Below are 18521 nucleotides of genomic sequence, written 5' to 3' on the forward strand. Positions count from 1 at the left end.
ACAACATAAAAACACAAATGAAACTCAATAAATGCCTTTTAGAAGAAATCATCATTTATTAACTGAATGCATTTCTTAAACTCTATAAGGTTAATATAGTTTCTCCACTTGTATGAAGGTGGGTCTTTCCTCTGTGTACAGGGATTGCATTAGATAAATGTTTTTTGTTTTTGTTTTTGTTTTTTTAATCATAACCTTTATTTAACCAGGGAAAAAGCTCATTGTGTCCAGCTCAAGAGTGTCCTGGCCAAGAAAGCAGCAGCAGAAGTTACACAAAATAGAAATCACAGCCATATATCCACACTAAAAATATACATAAAACACAATGACAGTTCTAAAACCAGACATAAAACACTAAAATAAGAACATATATATACAGTATATGAATGTATAATGTAAAACAAAGTGTATAATTTTTAATAGTGTATCATATATGTGGGTGCTTCTATGAAACTGGTCCCTAAAAACAGGACATGGGGCTAAAAATTCAAACTAGATGTAGACTAATGTTATGAAGCAAGTATGGAAGCACTTTGGGTCTATTATAAAAATAAATACTAAGATAAAAGAGAAACTATTTTTCAGATAAAACACTTTCTTTAATAATATTTTGTATACAAAAATCCGCGTGTAACAGTAAAAAGGACACGAAAATTACGCGCTACTATTTTTTTGAATATCTCTTTATTCTCTCACGGGTACATTTTGGGAATTGAACTAATTATTTAAGACAGAGTGTTTCACAAAAAGGATCGCTGCTACAAAATCATTCAACATTTATTTGTGTTTAACTGGGCAGGTTCTGTATGTAACGCCAGTGGACACGATGGGTTAGACACAAAACCTGAAATAAGTCCGAGATTCATGAAAAACCCTCATGTCTGGATTAGAAAAACCACTAGGATCATCAAATTTAACACAGTGTTTTTATTTATAACAGTATATAAGACCATTTACAGCCATGTTTTCAGATCTAATGCACTGACACCTATAGGTAGCTTTGAGTGTCTCAATTTTGGTCCTATTTTTGGCCCCAATGTTTGATTAAAAATTCATTAATTTTGGGATGGCTCAGAGCAACAGAGTTTTTTTTTTTTTTTTTTGCATTTATCTGAGGTTATTTTTAGGTACATCCTGGAGGGAAATATGTCTAAATTTACCTTTTATTATTGGGTCTAAAAAGCTGGAAAAGTGTCAGGTACCAAAATGAACCCAGTTTAATAGAAGCACCCTTATGCATACAAATGGATGTGTTCTTATACTGACCTTTTGGATATGACAGTCATCAGACTCATACCAGACGTTGTCCTCATTGGACAGGACGGTGGCTGTGTAGTGTCCTCCTCTCAGACTGCCCCTGCGATCCACTATGCTGTACAGTTCATATTTCTTTCCCTGCACATATAATAATATATCAGGCACATGCAAACATTTAGGCAGGTAGACAACAGTGCTTTTTATGCATTCTTATTCATACCCAGCTGGATGTGTAATTGTGTCTATAGCTAAAAAGGCTATCTGTACCCAGGTGTAGTATAGGTGTGTTAGGGGTTGAGCCATTTTTTGACAGAAAGAAAAATAAATATCTGTCTGGAGCCACAAAAAATATCCAAGTCCTTTAAGCAGAATTTAAACTATTTCCTCCCTGTTACTACCTGTTTGTCTTTGTAGATCTGATCCATAATGCACATGTAGAAATGATAAATTGAGGAATAATATCGTTAAAATGGCACTTATTTTTCTTTAGAAATTTCAGTTTTTTCAGGTTATTCACATCTTTTTTTGTTTGGATAGTTTATAAAAGTAAATATTTGCATAATTTAATGTTTGTTTATTTTTTTGCACTAAAACAGAGACAAAAAATTAGAGTTGTCATTATTTATAAGTTATTCTGTTATTATTTTACTGGTCTGGCCCACTGGAGATCAAATTGGGCTGAATGTGGAACCTGAAAGAAAATGAGTTTGACAGTTTTTAACCCTTCCTGCTCAGCTCATCCAACTGTAGTCAGAGCACAGGGGACATTTCCTCCAGGGTTAAGTCCCTCACCAGCAGTGGAAGCAGCAGACTGGGCTGCTTGGTGTCAGACAGCAGCTTTATTTTATAAACTGTACACTGTTCCTCTGTCACTGCCTACATGTGCACACTCACAGACTGCTGCTCCCTCACTTCACTCGACCACTCACACCATACGCCCATGCACGCGCCACACACCGCTCTCGCGCTTAAACACACACACCAATGTCATAACACTATGTTTTTTTGTTTGTTTGTTTTTTTGTTGCATATCTGAAATAAAGTATTGTGCAGCTTTTATCTGTTTCTGTTGAGACAAAAGTCAAATTAAAGGCCTTTGGATCTTCCAGTTCAGTTGGACTTACCACACTTTCCCCCTGTCATGTGTAGGAACTTCTCCTTCAGTTCCTCTACAGTGTCAGATGGACGGATGGAGATGTCGCACTATTCTCCTTTAAACCCTCACAAAAAAACCCAAAACAATAATATTCATTGTGTCGGGTTATATCTCTGCTCCGTCACAGAAATATTTTCACTTTCACGCTTATGCTTTGAGAACATAAGCTGTTTATGTCTGCTCAGGCTTTGATTCAGGAAAAAAAATATTTCAGTCAATGATGTTTTTCAGTTTAACAGATGATTCTCCCATATTTCTCAGTTCTTGTGGAGTTTGTAATAAACTTTAGTCTGTACTGGATGCTGCAACTCAATACTTAAAGCTCTGATGTGAGTTTCCTCAAAAGGGCTGATCCAGTTCAGATCACATATCAAAACCTTCAGTAATATAATAATAATAATAATAATAATAATAATAATAATAATAATAATAATAATCTATTTTACTATTGTCACTACTACTACTAATAATAATAATAATATTAATATTCTATTTTACTATTTTTTTATGTTTATGCATTTGGCAGACGCTTTTTTCCAAAGCGACTTACAGGGGAAAACCAATCAAATCGCTCAATCAATCACATTTTATTTATATAGCGTCAGATCACAACAAAAAAAGTTATCATCACACTTTATAGAGTTGGTCAAAACCAGACTGTAAGCCAATTTACAGAAACCCAACAGAACCAACAACTATTGTCACTACTACTACTACTACTACTACTACTACTAATAATAATAATAATAATAATATTCATAATAATAATACTTGTAATGCTCTATTTCCTTTTCTACGACTGTTTCTATAGTTATTCTTGTTACTATTATTTTCTTATTTTCCTTGTTATTATTATTATTTTTTTAATTCTTACATTTGTTTTCTAATTCTGTTTTTGCATCTAATCTAATGTAATCTAAATACTGCAACGATGATCCTCAGATGCTGTTGCCATGGAGACTGAGCCAATACCTTTGCTATGTTTATTTGTGATGTACTGAAAATAAAAGCTCATATAAATATAAAGATAACCAGTTGCACAGTTTATCCTCTTGACATTCGTTATTCCTTTAAATCTACATTATTTGAGTTTTAATATTATCATTTTACTCTGTATTTGTCGATGATCCGGTTTTATGCGTTTGTGAAATAAAATGTAAATGAACACGAAGTTTAATGGAGGGATTTTACTGATGGTAAAAATGAAAAAGGAAACGTTGTGAAGTGATGTTGTTGCTACACGGACTGTTTGAAGAACGGACGAGTCGGAGGCTTCCGTGGACTGCGCATGCGCGTCACTGAGGGTGAGTTGTGTATGTAAACGTTCTAAAACGCTTGATTTCCTCTATTTTTTAATGTAAATATTTAGATCGTCACCTTTACCTGCTTCATCCGCTGTTGATTTAATGTTTTCAGTGCGCGGTCTGTGACTTTTCTACATGTTTAGTTTGTGTTTTTAGCTCAGATTATGTTTAGCTCTGCGGAGAAGAATAAAAACTGCTGTTTAATTCACTTCAGCATTAGAATAAGAAAAGGTTTTCATCGTCATTGCGCAAGGGTGTACAATGAAATTTAGGAGTTCAACTCTGTATGGTTAAAAAAAAAAAAAAGACATAATAAAAATAATCCATCAAGTAGTTATCAATAAATAACAGTATTAATCCATGATGTTTGTAAAAGGTGACATTCTGGATAAATGACAGAGTCAGTACATAGTTGAGGGACTTTTGAAACCCATGGGATATATCTTGCATACATGTTTATTAAAAGTAAAATATATATACACACTACAAACAAAAAGTTAAGGTTTTTTTTTTTTTGTCATTTTTTGTCATTTTTGCCATTTGTAGATAAAACAATGTCTGGTCTTTAAAAATTTGTTTCAATTCACACACAAAAAAAGTAAAAAGCACTGTGCAAGAATCCCAACTGAAAAAAATAGCCTAAAAATTAAAAATATCTTTAACTTTTTGTTTTGTAGTGTATATATTTTGTTTATGTTTATTATGATCATGTCTTTAAAAATTCCATAATAAATTACAGAAACAATCACTTATTAATAGATGATTAATAAATAATTACCATACAATACCAACTTTATTTATAAAGCACTTTAAGAATTTTACAGCTGGCCAAAGTGCTGTACACGAATCATAAAACAAAGAAGTAAATAAGTAAGTAAAACCAGTGATTAAACAGGGTGCAAAGCGGGCTAAGAACGACAAAATACAACCATCATAAAAACAAAGATAAATTAATATCTGACTAAAACAGCTTAGGAAATATAAAAAAACATCTCACTCATTGATTAAAAACCAACAAGAAAAAGTGCATTTTTAGACGTGATTTAAATACAGGCAGAGACTGAGCCTGTCTAACATGTAATTAATAAATGACTAGATATACTAAAATGTCAACTAAATAACCATCCGAATTTAATAACAACCACCTTCTAATTAGCTAAACAATAATAAAATGAGCTTATTCAAAAACAGTTTTGATTGTGCTCTTTTATTAAGGTGAAATAATCATGACAGATATTTCTTTTTTGGCAGTTTATCAAATTTTATACGGAAAATAAGTAGTATCTGTGTCGGAGAAATCACTTTCAGCTCAGTTACCCATTACAAAAACACCTCTGAAGGAAGTGTGTTCATTCTAAATCACATGACCTGCTCCACATGATGTCATGCTTGAAGAAAACACTGGCAAGTAATGTGTATTTATGGCACTCTTATGTCAATAGTGTTGCAACAATATCTTTATAAATAACTTTCAATTTCAATTTTACTCAGTTGTATATATGATATTTAGAAGACTCTTTCTGTAAAAATGCCATTGGGTGTTATGGTTATGTTAATTTTAGGCCTGAAAACAGCAAAAATGTCAACTATAGGCTACCTGTCAACTAAGTTACCCTGTAAAGGTCACTCAAAAAGTCCCTGTGAAAGAGTATGGAACTCTGGATGGCTAGTTCAGATCAGATAGGATGTCACTGAAGAGAAACTCCGGTCAGAGAGTTGGTTCAGGAGTCATTTATTCCCAAAGGTTGATATATTTACATGCATGGGGTGTGTGTGTGTGTGGTTCTATAAAAATACAAAAGAAGATTAAACAATATATTAATAAAGAAATCAAAGTACATGTGCTTCAGTCAACATCTCACACATTGAAATACAAAGAAAGTACAATAGAGATGCACACAAGCTATACAAATTTATTCAGTGGTCTCTGGCGCCCTCTTGTGGGCGAACAGCGCAACATGCGCGGTACGAACGCAACACGTGTGAATTGAACACACGGAGCTCCCATGCCAAATTACAATTAGCATGATGAACAGGAGTCAAATAGTAAACGTAAACAATACACAAAAATGGTCTGGAGTTGGGTAGCGAGTGTAACTCAAGGCTTATCACAAGTAAGTGCACAGGAAATAAACAAGCTAAGCTAACACTTGCTAATGCCCATTTAACAGCTCCGTAAAATCAGCTAACAGATTCTACGTAATATTAATATACTCGAGTACTGCTAACCCGCATCGGAAACATTGGGAACATACACAAACCACTGAGCAGTGCCATAACAGATAGATATAAACAAATTAGGGTGTAAGTACTCACACTGCGTCATGCACGCACACAGACCACTTCTCCATTACTCATGCACATCTGCCGACAGCGGAAAAGACAGCGCTACGGCAAAGTGCACGTCAACTTCAAAATAAAAGTCCCGGAAATTAAATAGACTTTCTGACATAGCCGCCCCCAAATTTAGGTATAAATTTGAATTCAAAAGAAAGTCTCATTCATATGTCCACTTCATCCTCCCAGGCTGGCAGCCGCACTAGGTGCGCGACTGGTCGCAGGTAGGTCTGACCTTGTATTTTCACTTCTGCTGCCCTGACTCGACCATCCGGGCCTGGACAGGTCTTCATCACCCTCCCGATGGGCCACTGGGCTCTGGGTAACTGTGAGTCAACGACCATAACCACCTGGCCAGTGGTTAGGTTGGCAGTGTCTTTGTGCCATTTCTGGCGCTTCTGAAGGTCAGGAAGGTGATGACGGATGAAGTTAGTCCAGAAGTGGTCAACCAAGATCTGACTATGTCGCCATCTTCTTCGACTCAGGAGATCGCTGGAGGCATAGACGGCTTGTGGGAGCGATGCGTCTCGACGTCCCATGAGTAGTAGATTTGGTGTGACTGGGTCTGGGTCAGCGGCATCGGAGGAGATGTATCCCAGTGGTTTTGAGTTGATTATTCCCTCCACCTCGATCAACACAGTCTGAAGTACAGGCTCAGCAACAATGTGGTCTTGGAGTATGACTCGGAGAGCTGCTTTGACTGACTTGATCTCTCGTTCCCACGTTCCACCAAAGTGTGGAGAACTAGGGGGATTAAAATGGAACTCTATCCTTTGTCTGGCGAGCTGTTCTTGAAGAGGGGCTTCTAAAGCTGCAAAACTAGCTTGTAGCTCTGCAGCTCCACCTCGAAAGTTAGTCCCTCTGTCTGCTAGGATCTCGAATGGCTTACCCCGTCGAGCAATGAATCGACGTAAGGCCATCAAAAAGGCGTCTGTGTCGAGGCTCTCAAGCAGGTCGAGATGTACACAGCTTGTTGTCATGCATTTAAAAATCAGCCCCCACCGCTTCTCAGTCCGTCTACCCACCTTGATGTGGTAGGGTCCAAAGCAGTCAACTCCAGTAGACCAGAAAGGTGGCTTGTATAGACGGAGTCTTGCGGGAGGTAGATCTGCCATTTGAGGTACCACTGGACTTGCACGCCATTTTTGACATTCGACACAGCTGTGCTGATGGCGTTTGATTGATGCTCTTCCCCGTAAGATCCAATATCTTCGCCTTAACTCTGCAAAAACTCGCTCTGGACCTGGGTGCATAAGGTTATGGTCATACTTCTTAATGAGCAGTTTGGTGACATAGTGTTTTGGATCGAGAATGATAGGATGCATGGTATCTGGGTCGAGATCCTCTGCTCTACGGAGCCTGCCTCCCACCTTCATCAGACCGACAGCTGCATCATACTCTGGAGAGAGCATAACCAAACGACTCTGTGTTGAAATGGGCTTACCAGCAATTAGCGTCTCAACTTCTTCTGGGAAGCTCTCCCTTTGTGATTGCCTCAGAAGGTGTAGTTCAGCAACTAATGCTTCAGCCGCTGTCATCGCAGAACCACTTTGGTCGCTAGCCGCCCCGTGAAGGCTCTCGTGAGTAGCTCTGATAAGACTGTCCCAGTTGTCATTGATAAGATCAGACGTTATACTTTGAGGACAGGTTGTTGCTCCACAGAACACGGTTTTCCGTAATTCGTCCTCGTCTTCTGCTGGTGCTACTTCACCATGCATCACTGGCCAGGAGTCTGGAGGTTGCTGGAGAAATGGTGGACCTTGACTCCACCTGCTTGGCTGGCAGAGCTCGTGCAGGGTTTTACCACGGGTAAGGTCATCAGCAGGGTTGTCTACGGTGCTGACATACCTCCAGTTTGAACCTTCAGTGAGTTCCTGGATCTCTGAGACTCTTGTGCCCACAAAAACCTTATAACGGCATGAGTCCGATTTGAGCCAGTTCAGGACTGTTGTAGAGTCGGACCAGAGTGTGATGTGATGGGGAGCGAGTGACAGTTCTGTCATGATGAGTTTGGCCAACTGTGCACCAGTCAAAGCAGCACACAATTCAAGGCGTGGAATGGACAACTGTTTACGGGGACTAACTCGTGATCGAGCCATCACAAATGCTATGTGGACCTCACCTTTGCGGCCTTGGGTACGCATATATGCCACTGCTCCATATGCTCTCTCGGAAGCATCACAAAAGATGTGTGCTTCCCGTACGGGCATTTCCATATCTGCTTCATGTGGAACGTAACACCTGGGTATTTCAACTTGTGGAAGATAGACTAGTTCACTCTCCCATTGTGTCCATTGATCCAGCAGTGCTTCCGGACGAATCTTCTCATCCCAACCAACTTTTACTTTCCACAGGTCTTGGATGAGGATCTTAGCTCGGGTTGTGTAGGGGATAAGATATCCAATTGGGTCGTATTGTGTTGCCATCACCTTGTACACATTCCTCAGAGTGGGCTGGGAATACTCTACTGGTCTATGACGGTACCCCAGGCGATCAGTGAGACAGTTCCAGCGAAGACCCAGTGCTAGTTCTTCAGGGTCTTGAGTGTGCTGGGAAAGCCACCGTTCAGTGCTAGCTGCTTTAGCCTCAACTGGGAGGTGTTCGACGACTGAGGGAATGTTACTGGACCACTGCCTTATGTCAAAGCCTCCAACAGACAGCATTGTTCTCATTTGGTCTATGAGGGTCTTAGCTTGGTCCACACTTGTGAGACTAGTCAAACAATTGTCTACATAGAAAGCAGTTTCCACTATGTGTAAAATGTCCTCCTGTCCCTTACTGTTGTCCCTCACGTGTCTCTGGAGGGCATATGTAGCGCAGCATGGACTGCATGTAGTCCCGAATGGTAAAACCTGCCATTCATACACAGTTGGTTCCTCCTCCTTTCTCATACCTCTCCATAGGAATCGGAGTAGCGGCTTGTCCTCTGGTAGTAGACGCACCTGATGAAACATCGCTTTGATGTCACCACTTATGGCTACATGGTGTTCTCTAAACCGGAGAAGGACACCTAGGAGAGAAGGACCTAAAGTTGGACCAGGCAGGAGTTGGCGGTTGAGACTTTGTCCATTGTGCTGGTAAGAACAGTTGTAAACGATTCTGGCCTTGCCATTGTGATGGACTATATGGTGGGGCAGATACCAAGACTCTTTGGAATCATCTACTGAGTCAGGAGGCATGGGTGAAGCATAGCCCAGCTGTTCTAGCTTCTGTATCTCTTGGCAGTATGTGTCCGCCAAGGCGGTGTCTTTAGCTAGACGACGCTCTGTGCTTCGCAGCTGTGGGAGCAGAGTGGTCTTTGGTGTCCACAGCAGAGGGCTCCCTTTGCGTCTGAGGAGTGGAGTCGCATACCTTGTCACGCCATCTACATCTACTTTAACAGTACGTTGTTCTAGTAGATCAAGGGCCTGCATATCCTCCTTGGATCGTGTGACAGTTTTAGTATTAGCATAGGGGAGTATGTCAACTTCCCAAAGACGCTCTACATGTCGCTGTAGCTCTGAAGTGGGGGATGTAACAAAGTAGCAGTGTGAGTGGTCATCAGGAAATTGACTGAGATTGGCTGGGCCTTGCAACGCCCATCCTAAAGCGGTGCACACTGCTAAGGGACTCCCAGGGGGGCCAGATCGGACTGGTTGTTTAGGAATGAGTAGATGTGGATAATCCGATCCAATGAGGAGTAAGGGTTGAACTTTGTCCACCAATGGGAGAGGAAGTTCTTGCAGATGAGGGTGTCTGCGCATGAGTAACTTAACAGGATAGCTATGTTCGGACAGACTCAGCTCATCAGCTGTGAATGCATGGTCGATGTTATATCTGGTCTTAGGTGCATGAGCTGGTGAGATGTTGAAAGAAACTGCAGCTCCCTGTAGGTGGACCACCTCTTGGCGGACCGTACACAAAGGCAGGGTTTCTGGCTCTCTAGCTAAGTGAAGGCGTTGGACGGCTGAGGGAAGAATGAGGCTTCTTTCTGATCCATCGTCCAGAATAGCAAAACATTCTAGTGAGTGTTCTGCATTGTATAAACATACCTTCACCAACTTGAGCATAACCTTGTGTGGACGATTTGGACGATCAACATAGACAGTTGTAGGAGCAGAGCTGACCATTAACACCTTTCTGGCTCCTTGCTGACACACTTCATGAAGCACAGTTAGATGTTGCTGCTTACAGACTTTACATGGCTTCTTCAGACTGCATGCTTCTGGAGTATGATTCCTTCCACATCTCCAGCAACCTCTGTCTTTGATCCAGGTAGCAATTTCTACTACAGAGAGTGTTTTAAACTGAGGACACAGACTGAGGTAGTGTTCTCTGGAATCGCAGTACGGGCAGTAAGGTTTGAGACTGGGTTTTGCCTTAGGAGGCTTGGTACTGCGATCTGGATCTGAAGTAGAGACTTTAACTTGGCTTTCTGTGTTATAGTACACATTAGATGGATGGCCCAAAGATTTCTTCTGGGCTTTGACCACTTGGCCCTTTGACTGCTCTTGGAACATAGTGGCTGCTCTGGATGAGATACGCTTTGCTTGGGACTTCAACTTAAGCCAAGTGGAGAAATCTACAAGCGTATATGTCTTATCTGTTCCAGTCCTCAGGATGCCTTGGTTCAAGCTGTACTCAACAAACCCGTCCCGATAACCAGCAGGCAGTTTGCTGAGTAGTCTATCTACGTGAGAACCACATAACAGTTCATAGCCATTCTCACCCTCTAAGGAGCGTAACATGCCCACCAAAGCCTGGACTGAAAGAGCAAAGTTGTCGAATGCCTCTGGATCTCCTGCTTTTATGGGGGGTGAGTTTAAGATGGCCCCTAACTCACTCTGCTCCAGCTGCCGGGGTTGTCCATATTTATCCTGGAGTGCCTGGAGCGCTGAGGTATATGGCTTTGGATCGTGCATATATGCTTGGGCTAACTTATATGCACTTGGCAGCTTTAAGTGATCCAGAAGAATTTGGTATTTGAACTGTTCTGTAAGGTGGGTATGTGACTCAAGCAAATTGTCTAAAGCCATTTTAAGTAGGGCGAAGTCTGACTCTTTACCAGATGCGAATTGGGGTAATGTAGGTCTAGGCAATCCATACGATGTGGCAATAGCTCCATAAGTTCAGGATTGGGTGGTACTCTAGACCCCATATGAGGCGTTGGCACCTGTTGTAGTAAAGGTGGAACAGTGGGGTAAGGATAAGGCAGCATACCTGCATACGGTAGCATTGGCTGTTGCTGTGGATAATGTAGAGGGACAGGCGGGACTTGTACTTGACTGAAGCCCGTTGGTTGCTGGCTAAGCAGAGACGTATTGGGAGCTAGAGAGGGTGGTTGAGCCTGAGGTGTGGTGGCATCCATGGTGGATACCGGTCGTAGTTGAGGAGCTTGGTTGGTGGCTGCTGGCGTAGAGGAAGGTAAAGTGGTATATGTAGGTGGTAGAATGGTTGGCCTGGTTATAGTAGCATTAGCTTGGTGTAGCGGAGCAGGCTGGATTTGAGTCACTGGGGGGCTAGTGGAGACAGGAGGATTAGCTGTTGGAATAAAGGCTGGTGGTGGAACATTAGTTGATGGTGTAGAGTGGAGCTGTTCAGGTTGACCATGTGAGTGTGACGGTAATGTACGGGAATTGGCTAGAAGCCGGGGGTTGTACTCACATTCACTAATAGGTCTGGAATGAGCAGGGCTCTGGGGTGCTTCCTCCTGTAGGAAGGAGGTTATCATAGCAGCTTTCTCTACTTCCATCTCCTTCTCTTTCAGTCGCCTTTGCAGCATCAGATGTTTAGTTATTGCCTCCTTAGCCTTGTAAGCAGTTTCTGCTTTTTCCTCTAATTCATGCCTCTGCCGCTCTTGTTCTCTGAGGAGGGTCTCCTTTTCATTGAGTGCATCTCGAGCCTGTTTGTCCAGAAGACTGCAATGTTCATTGACCAGAGTCTCTTCCATTATCTGCCTCTGCACCTCGGCTAATTCCATGCGTTTAACCCTTTCCTCCAACATTGCCACCTGCAGGTTTGACAGAGTGTCTGTAACTGACCTCTTAGAAACTGAGCTCCTGGTGCTTGATCCAACACTGCTTTGGGACTTAGGTCTACTACTATGAGAAGCTGCTTCGACGTGGTGAAAGTGTGCTTCTCTGGCGGCTACTGCTCTAGCTTCCTCATGGATGTTGGATGCAGATGGTCCCACCACTGTAGGATTGTATCCAACTTCATAATCAGCGAGGTATGCTGGTGGCCGCATCTCTCGCTGGGGTCTGAGATGTTCTGCTGAGTCCGCAAGGGTTTGTAGTGACTCCATATTGTCCGCAGTGAACTATCTGATCCGGCTCGAAGGACCATGTGAAAGAGTATGGAACTCTGGATGGCTAGTTCAGATCAGATAGGATGTCACTGAAGAGAAACTCCGGTCAGAGAGTTGGTTCAGGAGTCATTTATTCCCAAAGGTTGATATATTTACATGCATGGGGTGTGTGTGTGTGTGGTTCTATAAAAATACAAAAGAAGATTAAACAATATATTAATAAAGAAATCAAAGTACATGTGCTTCAGTCAACATCTCACACATTGAAATACAAAGAAAGTACAATAGAGATGCACACAAGCTATACAAATTTATTCAGTGGTCTCTGGCGCCCTCTTGTGGGCGAACAGCGCAACATGCGCGGTACGAACGCAACACGTGTGAATTGAACACACGGAGCTCCCATGCCAAATTACAATTAGCATGATGAACAGGAGTCAAATAGTAAACGTAAACAATACACAAAAATGGTCTGGAGTTGGGTAGCGAGTGTAACTCAAGGCTTATCACAAGTAAGTGCACAGGAAATAAACAAGCTAAGCTAACACTTGCTAATGCCCATTTAACAGCTCCGTAAAATCAGCTAACAGATTCTACGTAATATTAATATACTCGAGTACTGCTAACCCGCATCGGAAACATTGGGAACATACACAAACCACTGAGCAGTGCCATAACAGATAGATATAAACAAATTAGGGTGTAAGTACTCACACTGCGTCATGCACGCACACAGACCACTTCTCCATTACTCATGCACATCTGCCGACAGCGGAAAAGACAGCGCTACGGCAAAGTGCACGTCAACTTCAAAATAAAAGTCCCGGAAATTAAATAGACTTTCTGACAGTCCCTCAATCATATATTGACCCAAAAACCTTATGTTTGTGCCTGTTAAATGAAACAATACATGTTGATTTTTAACTGAATTGGAAATAAAAATTGCTACGGAACCAGCCATGACCATTTTTGTTGTGAGATTTACACATGAACTTCACATTACACTGGAAAAAAATCAAAATTTTACCAAGTGTATTTTTCTCATTTCTAGTCAAAATATCTCATCACACTTAAAAAAGACATAATCACCGAAAGAGTAACTTTTCAGTGAGATATAAGAACTTATTTTTTGACAATAGATCTTAAAAATTTTATTTCAAGAAATCTTAAAAAGATAATTTTCACTTGTTCCATTGGCAGATTATTTATTTATTTATTTATTTTTGCTTAATTCAAGACTTTTTTGCTTAATTAAAAAAAATCTGTCAATGGAAAAGGTGAAAATAATCTTGGTAAGATTTCTGGAAATAAGATTTTCAAGATCTATTGTCTAAAAATAAGTTCTTATATCTCACTGAAAAGTTACTCTTTAGGTGATTATGTCTTATTGAAGTGTGATGAGATGTTTTGACTAGAAATGAGAAAAATACACTTGGTAAGATTTTGATTTTTCCAGTGTAGACAAATAAACCTGAATGAATTTTAAAATCTGAAAATCCTGCACATTATGACACTTTAGTTCTGGCTTTTTGGATGAAGTCTTATTTATACCTTGAGTTTGTGAACCAGCATCTAATGTGTAAAGTCCTGAAGGGTCAGTGATGTTTTTGTTTTTCCTTAAAAAGCAGAGACGGTTCATCCTGATCATGTGGACACCACCAACATCATGTAGGAGCTGAAATAATGATAATATTGTTTCATGACGTACTTCCAGATTATGCCTTCAACATCAGTCGTTCTCAAACTTTTTACAGTGGAGTATCCCCCCGAAATATATGTTTTTATCCAAATACCCCCAACTCCCACTTCAGCATTTGTGATTGAAAAAAAATGAGGCAAAATTTGTTCCTGTGCCAAAGGTGTTTGTTTATATTTTCAAAACTTTGTAAACGAACAATATATATTTAACTGTAGTAAAAAATATGTAGTAAAAAATACAATTTTCAAAGTAATTTTTTTTGTGCAAATATAAACTGAAAAGTGCCCTCTTTCATTGATAAGAAAAATAAATTGGTCATTAATTAATACATGAAATTTTATCAACAAAAAATAATTACTTAGCTACTCAAACTCATTTTGAATCATATAAAATAGAAATGTTCTTAAAATGTTATCAAAGCTGAAACAATAAAACTCTTATATGAATGTATTTATTGTGTTTTATATTTCAGCATTAATTCTCATTTTTTATTTTGTATTTGGTACATGATGACTTATTTATTGTATTTATCCAAAAAAAAATTCAAGTACCCCCTGGGCTTCTTCAAAGTACCCTTGGGAACCCCTATTTTACATCAATGTTGATGCATTTTAACTTTTTTTTTTTAATCCATTTCCTGATTTGTATAAATGATGTGTTTTATTTTAGTGACATTATAATTCAGGAGGCGTCTGTCTGTTGACGTCACAGATGAACAGAAACATGACTTCAACACAAAAGGTGACTATGAATGTGTTTCTATCTTATTTCTGGACTGAAGATATAGTCAATAAATCAAAACATCTGACAGTGACATTTTCTTCACGTTGTATTTGGAATTTCCCCCTGTGTGACTAATAAAGGAATATCTTATCTTAAATTATCTTATCTTATCTTATCAATGTCAGCTTTGAGTTTGATGAATTTACACGTCACACAAGTTTGGAAGCAACAAAATTAATATAATTATTATATAAAGAGTCATTCATCTGGATACATTTAACTATAATTACCAGGTATTTGGCTTTAATAACAGCAAATACAAAATGTTTTTTCCACTTTTCTAAGGTTTGTTTTGGGAGTTGCATTCTGTCTTAACTCTTTTTAGGTCCCTCATAGAAATACTGTGAAATTAAAATTTACAACCTGTGTGTTTTTGGAGGACATAACAAGACTTTATTACTTTTGTGAAATTGTAGAAATTTTTTATTGTCATGTAGAAAATCAAGGTCAATGAAGTTACCGTATTTGGACCCTCACCCATAAGTGGCACAATAAATAAATAAATATATTTCCAAGAAGTATATATACATATACATGTATATAACATGTATAACATGTATTGTAAAACATTAGAAAAATTTTTTTTAGAACATTACAACTAGAGGGTGACTGATATGGGTTCTAAGGCCGATGCCATTTTTTAAAAGTCTGGTCAGCCAATGGCCGATATCTACTGCCGAATTTTGAGGCCCATATTTTAGGCTGCCTTTTTTTTTCTTTCTTTCTTTTTTTTTTTTAAAGCATATTGACTGTAAAATATAATTGAAACACTCAGATAATTAAGACTTTTATGCAGCAATATAAATGAAATGATTACTACATGTACACATAGTAATCTTTTAACATTTATTCAACTTCAAGTGCTGCCCACACGGGTGCCTGATCAAATATCTTATAACAATTTTATTACTGATCAAATATCGGCTATCAAAAAAAAAAAAAAAAAAAAAAAAAAAAAATGAAGTCCAATGGCTTAGATTGAAAGAATCAGTATAAAATTTAGGTGGAAATCTGCTTAGGTTTTTTTAGAATCCAGAGTAAAAAAGTTTAAATTCCTGTTATGGAAAAGGAACTATAGGTCTTAGTGCAGTGGTTTCCAACCTTTTTTGGCTCGTGACTCCATTTTAACATCATAAATTCTTGGCGACCCCAGACATTCAAAACTGAGACTTTTTTTTTTTTTTTTTGCTAAAATTAATTTATTTTGATCATGTAATAGTTTGCTATATTATGTTGCAAATAAATGTTAATTTTAGACACATTTAGTCTATATAATGTATATTATTATGGACGGAGGCAGAAAAGCCAGGTGTAGACTACTGCACAAAGTAAGAATTTGATTTTCCTTGGTCAGGATATGTACAGTCAGTCCAGCTTGGATTTACAAGGCTGACAATTAATACTGAACAAACAAGAACTCAAACTATGAATTATGAAAGAGCTGCAGCATCTGAAACTGACCACAATGAACATTTGAAAGATAAACAGAACCACAGTGCTTCAGTTTCAGCTTCACAGTTTGTCATGTCTTTTATGGATTGTGATTGTCTCTGTCAACTGACCATAAATTTTTTATCAGTATTTTTTTTTTTTTTCTATCAATTACGAGAAATTCCAGGTGACCCCATGTGGGGTCCCGACCCCAAGGTTGAAAAACACTGTCTTAGTGTGTAGTATCAAGTTCTTGCATATTTATCTGGAGTTTACTGTAGTATTTTGGTGGATGTCTTTCTTACATTCCCCTGTATCTGCAGAAAACTCACCGCTGTGACGACTGTGGCAAAGAGTTCAGCAGACCGAGTCAGTTGAAGATTCATCACAGAGTTCACACTGGAGAACGACCGTTCAGCTGCGACGTCTGCGGGAAAACATGTAATACAAAAGGCCAATTAACAGTTCATCAGATAATTCACACAGGAGAGAGACCATACGGCTGTGACCAGTGTGACAAAACATATAAGAGAATAGGAGAGCTAACGGTTCACCAGAGAGTCCACACTGGAGAAAGACCATACAGCTGTGATCAATGTGACAAGACCTACAAGAGAAAAGGAGAACTGACACTTCATCAGAGAGACCACGCTGGAGAAAAACCCTACAGCTGCGAGCAGTGTGGGAAAACCTTCTCTCGGTTGTACAACCTCAGTAATCACCAGCTCATTCACACCGGAGAGAAACAGCATTACTGTCGAGAATGTGGGACACGCTTCACGCAGCGGATAAGCCTCATTGTCCACCAGCGCATCCACACCGGAGACAAACCCTTCAGCTGTGAACAGTGTGGGAAGAGCTTCTCCCAGCTGAGCAGCTACAACGTCCACAGAAACCTCCATACCAAGGAGACCATCTTCTCCTGTAAACACTGTGGGAAGGTGTTGAGCACATACTACGGACTCCAGACTCATGAACGAATCCACACCGGAGACCGACGCTACAGGTGTAAATACTGCGACAAAGCCTTCATCTCTTCATCCAGTCTCTCAACCCATGAGCGCGTTCACACCGGAGAGAAACCGTACTGGTGTGACTGGTGTAAGAAGAACTTCAGCCAGTCGTACCAATTGAAGAAACACAAGTGTGTTAGCGAGACCCATAACAGAGCAGATTAGTTTGTATTTGACAAAGGAATATTCAGTTTTCTGACAATAATGACAACATCTACACATCATCTCAGATCATGAACAGAACTGTAGGGTCATGATTTTTATGGAAACATGGTTTAAGGAACTTCGTGGACGAAGCATCTTCAGAGCTGATGACAGAAACAGAGGGTTTGATCATCTATGAGTGTAAACAGAATCCAGGCGTTCACTTTAACTATAATTAGCACAGATAGCAGTTAGCATACAGAGCTAAAGACTATGCTGAGCCTCAAACCGCATATTTCTGCACTTAAACTCAATATTTTTACTGTATGAGCATGTTCACACTGTCAGTTACACCAAAGGCGCATTAAGTACTTGGATCTTCACTCACAATGGTAAAAACTTTATTGTTGAATACCAAAAATGAGGAGTAACAGTAGAGAGAGCGTCATTGCATTTTTGTCGTTGAATATTTGCTCTGTACAAAATCAGTCATAAAAATCTTAGTACAATTAGAAGGTACATGGTGATGAATAATGCATCAAGGTTGAGTTTAAAGGAAAATATTCAGGGAGGCATTAAAGCACTGCTGATGAATTATTAAGGGTCCTGTAGTCCAACGGCATATTTAAAGATATTTATTAACATCCGTTTGACCTTTCAAGGTCACTCAAGGTCAAAGGTAGGGATGTAACAATTACCGGTATAACGATAAACTGGAGTAAAATTGCAGACGGTTAGTATTACCGTTTAAATTCTAATTATCATGATAACCGTGTTTGATTACCGCACTTGTAGGGGAAAAAACCCTATGTAAAGATCTGCTTTTATGTCAAATATTTGAGTACTGTTTTAATTTATTACAATTTTAATTTTATATTGCTAATATTTGGAACCAATACAGGAGGTCCTCGGGTTATGCGGTACTCGACCTACGCTGTTTCGACTTTACAACGCCTGAGTCTCGTCCACCATTTTCTCTCCAGCCCCGTAGTGTAAAGTGTCTGTGATTGTGCTCCGTAATTTTCTCGGTATCCTCACCTTTTTCACCCTCCTTTTTCACATCATGGCCCCAAAAAAGAAAGCAGGATCTTCTAGCGATGCTGGTCCAGCC

The 18521-nt window shown here is 39.5% G+C and overlaps 1 protein-coding gene across 2 annotated transcripts; it reads left to right on the top strand.

The window, feature by feature from the left end:
- The first annotated feature begins 3694 nt into the window (after window positions 1-3694).
- Window positions 3695-18081, top strand: LOC115438803 (zinc finger protein 239-like). Of its 2 annotated transcripts, XM_030162641.1 has the most exons (3): window positions 3695-3717; window positions 14709-14780; window positions 16577-18081. In XM_030162641.1, the coding sequence occupies exons 2-3, from the start codon at window positions 14751-14753 to the stop codon at window positions 17429-17431; spliced, it is 885 nt and encodes a 294-aa protein (XP_030018501.1). In that variant the 5' UTR covers window positions 3695-3717; window positions 14709-14750; the 3' UTR covers window positions 17432-18081. The 2 variants fall into 2 exon arrangements, with proteins under 2 accessions (XP_030018501.1, XP_030018503.1); XM_030162643.1 differs by lacking the exon at window positions 3695-3717 and having other exon boundaries at window positions 14634-14780.
- The last annotated feature ends 440 nt before the right edge of the window (window positions 18082-18521 follow it).

This window comes from Sphaeramia orbicularis, chromosome 18 (genome assembly GCF_902148855.1).
Source record: "Sphaeramia orbicularis chromosome 18, fSphaOr1.1, whole genome shotgun sequence".
Taxonomy (NCBI): domain Eukaryota; kingdom Metazoa; phylum Chordata; class Actinopteri; order Kurtiformes; family Apogonidae; genus Sphaeramia; species Sphaeramia orbicularis.

Bases quoted from the DNA above. Each gene is read 5' to 3' on its own strand.
- LOC115438803 (XM_030162641.1), top strand. From the start codon at position 14,751: ATGAACAGAAACATGACTTCAACACAAAAG. The intron at 14,781-16,576 runs GTGACTATGAAT...CTGTATCTGCAG, and splicing joins ACATGACTTCAACACAAAAG to AAAACTCACCGCTGTGACGA.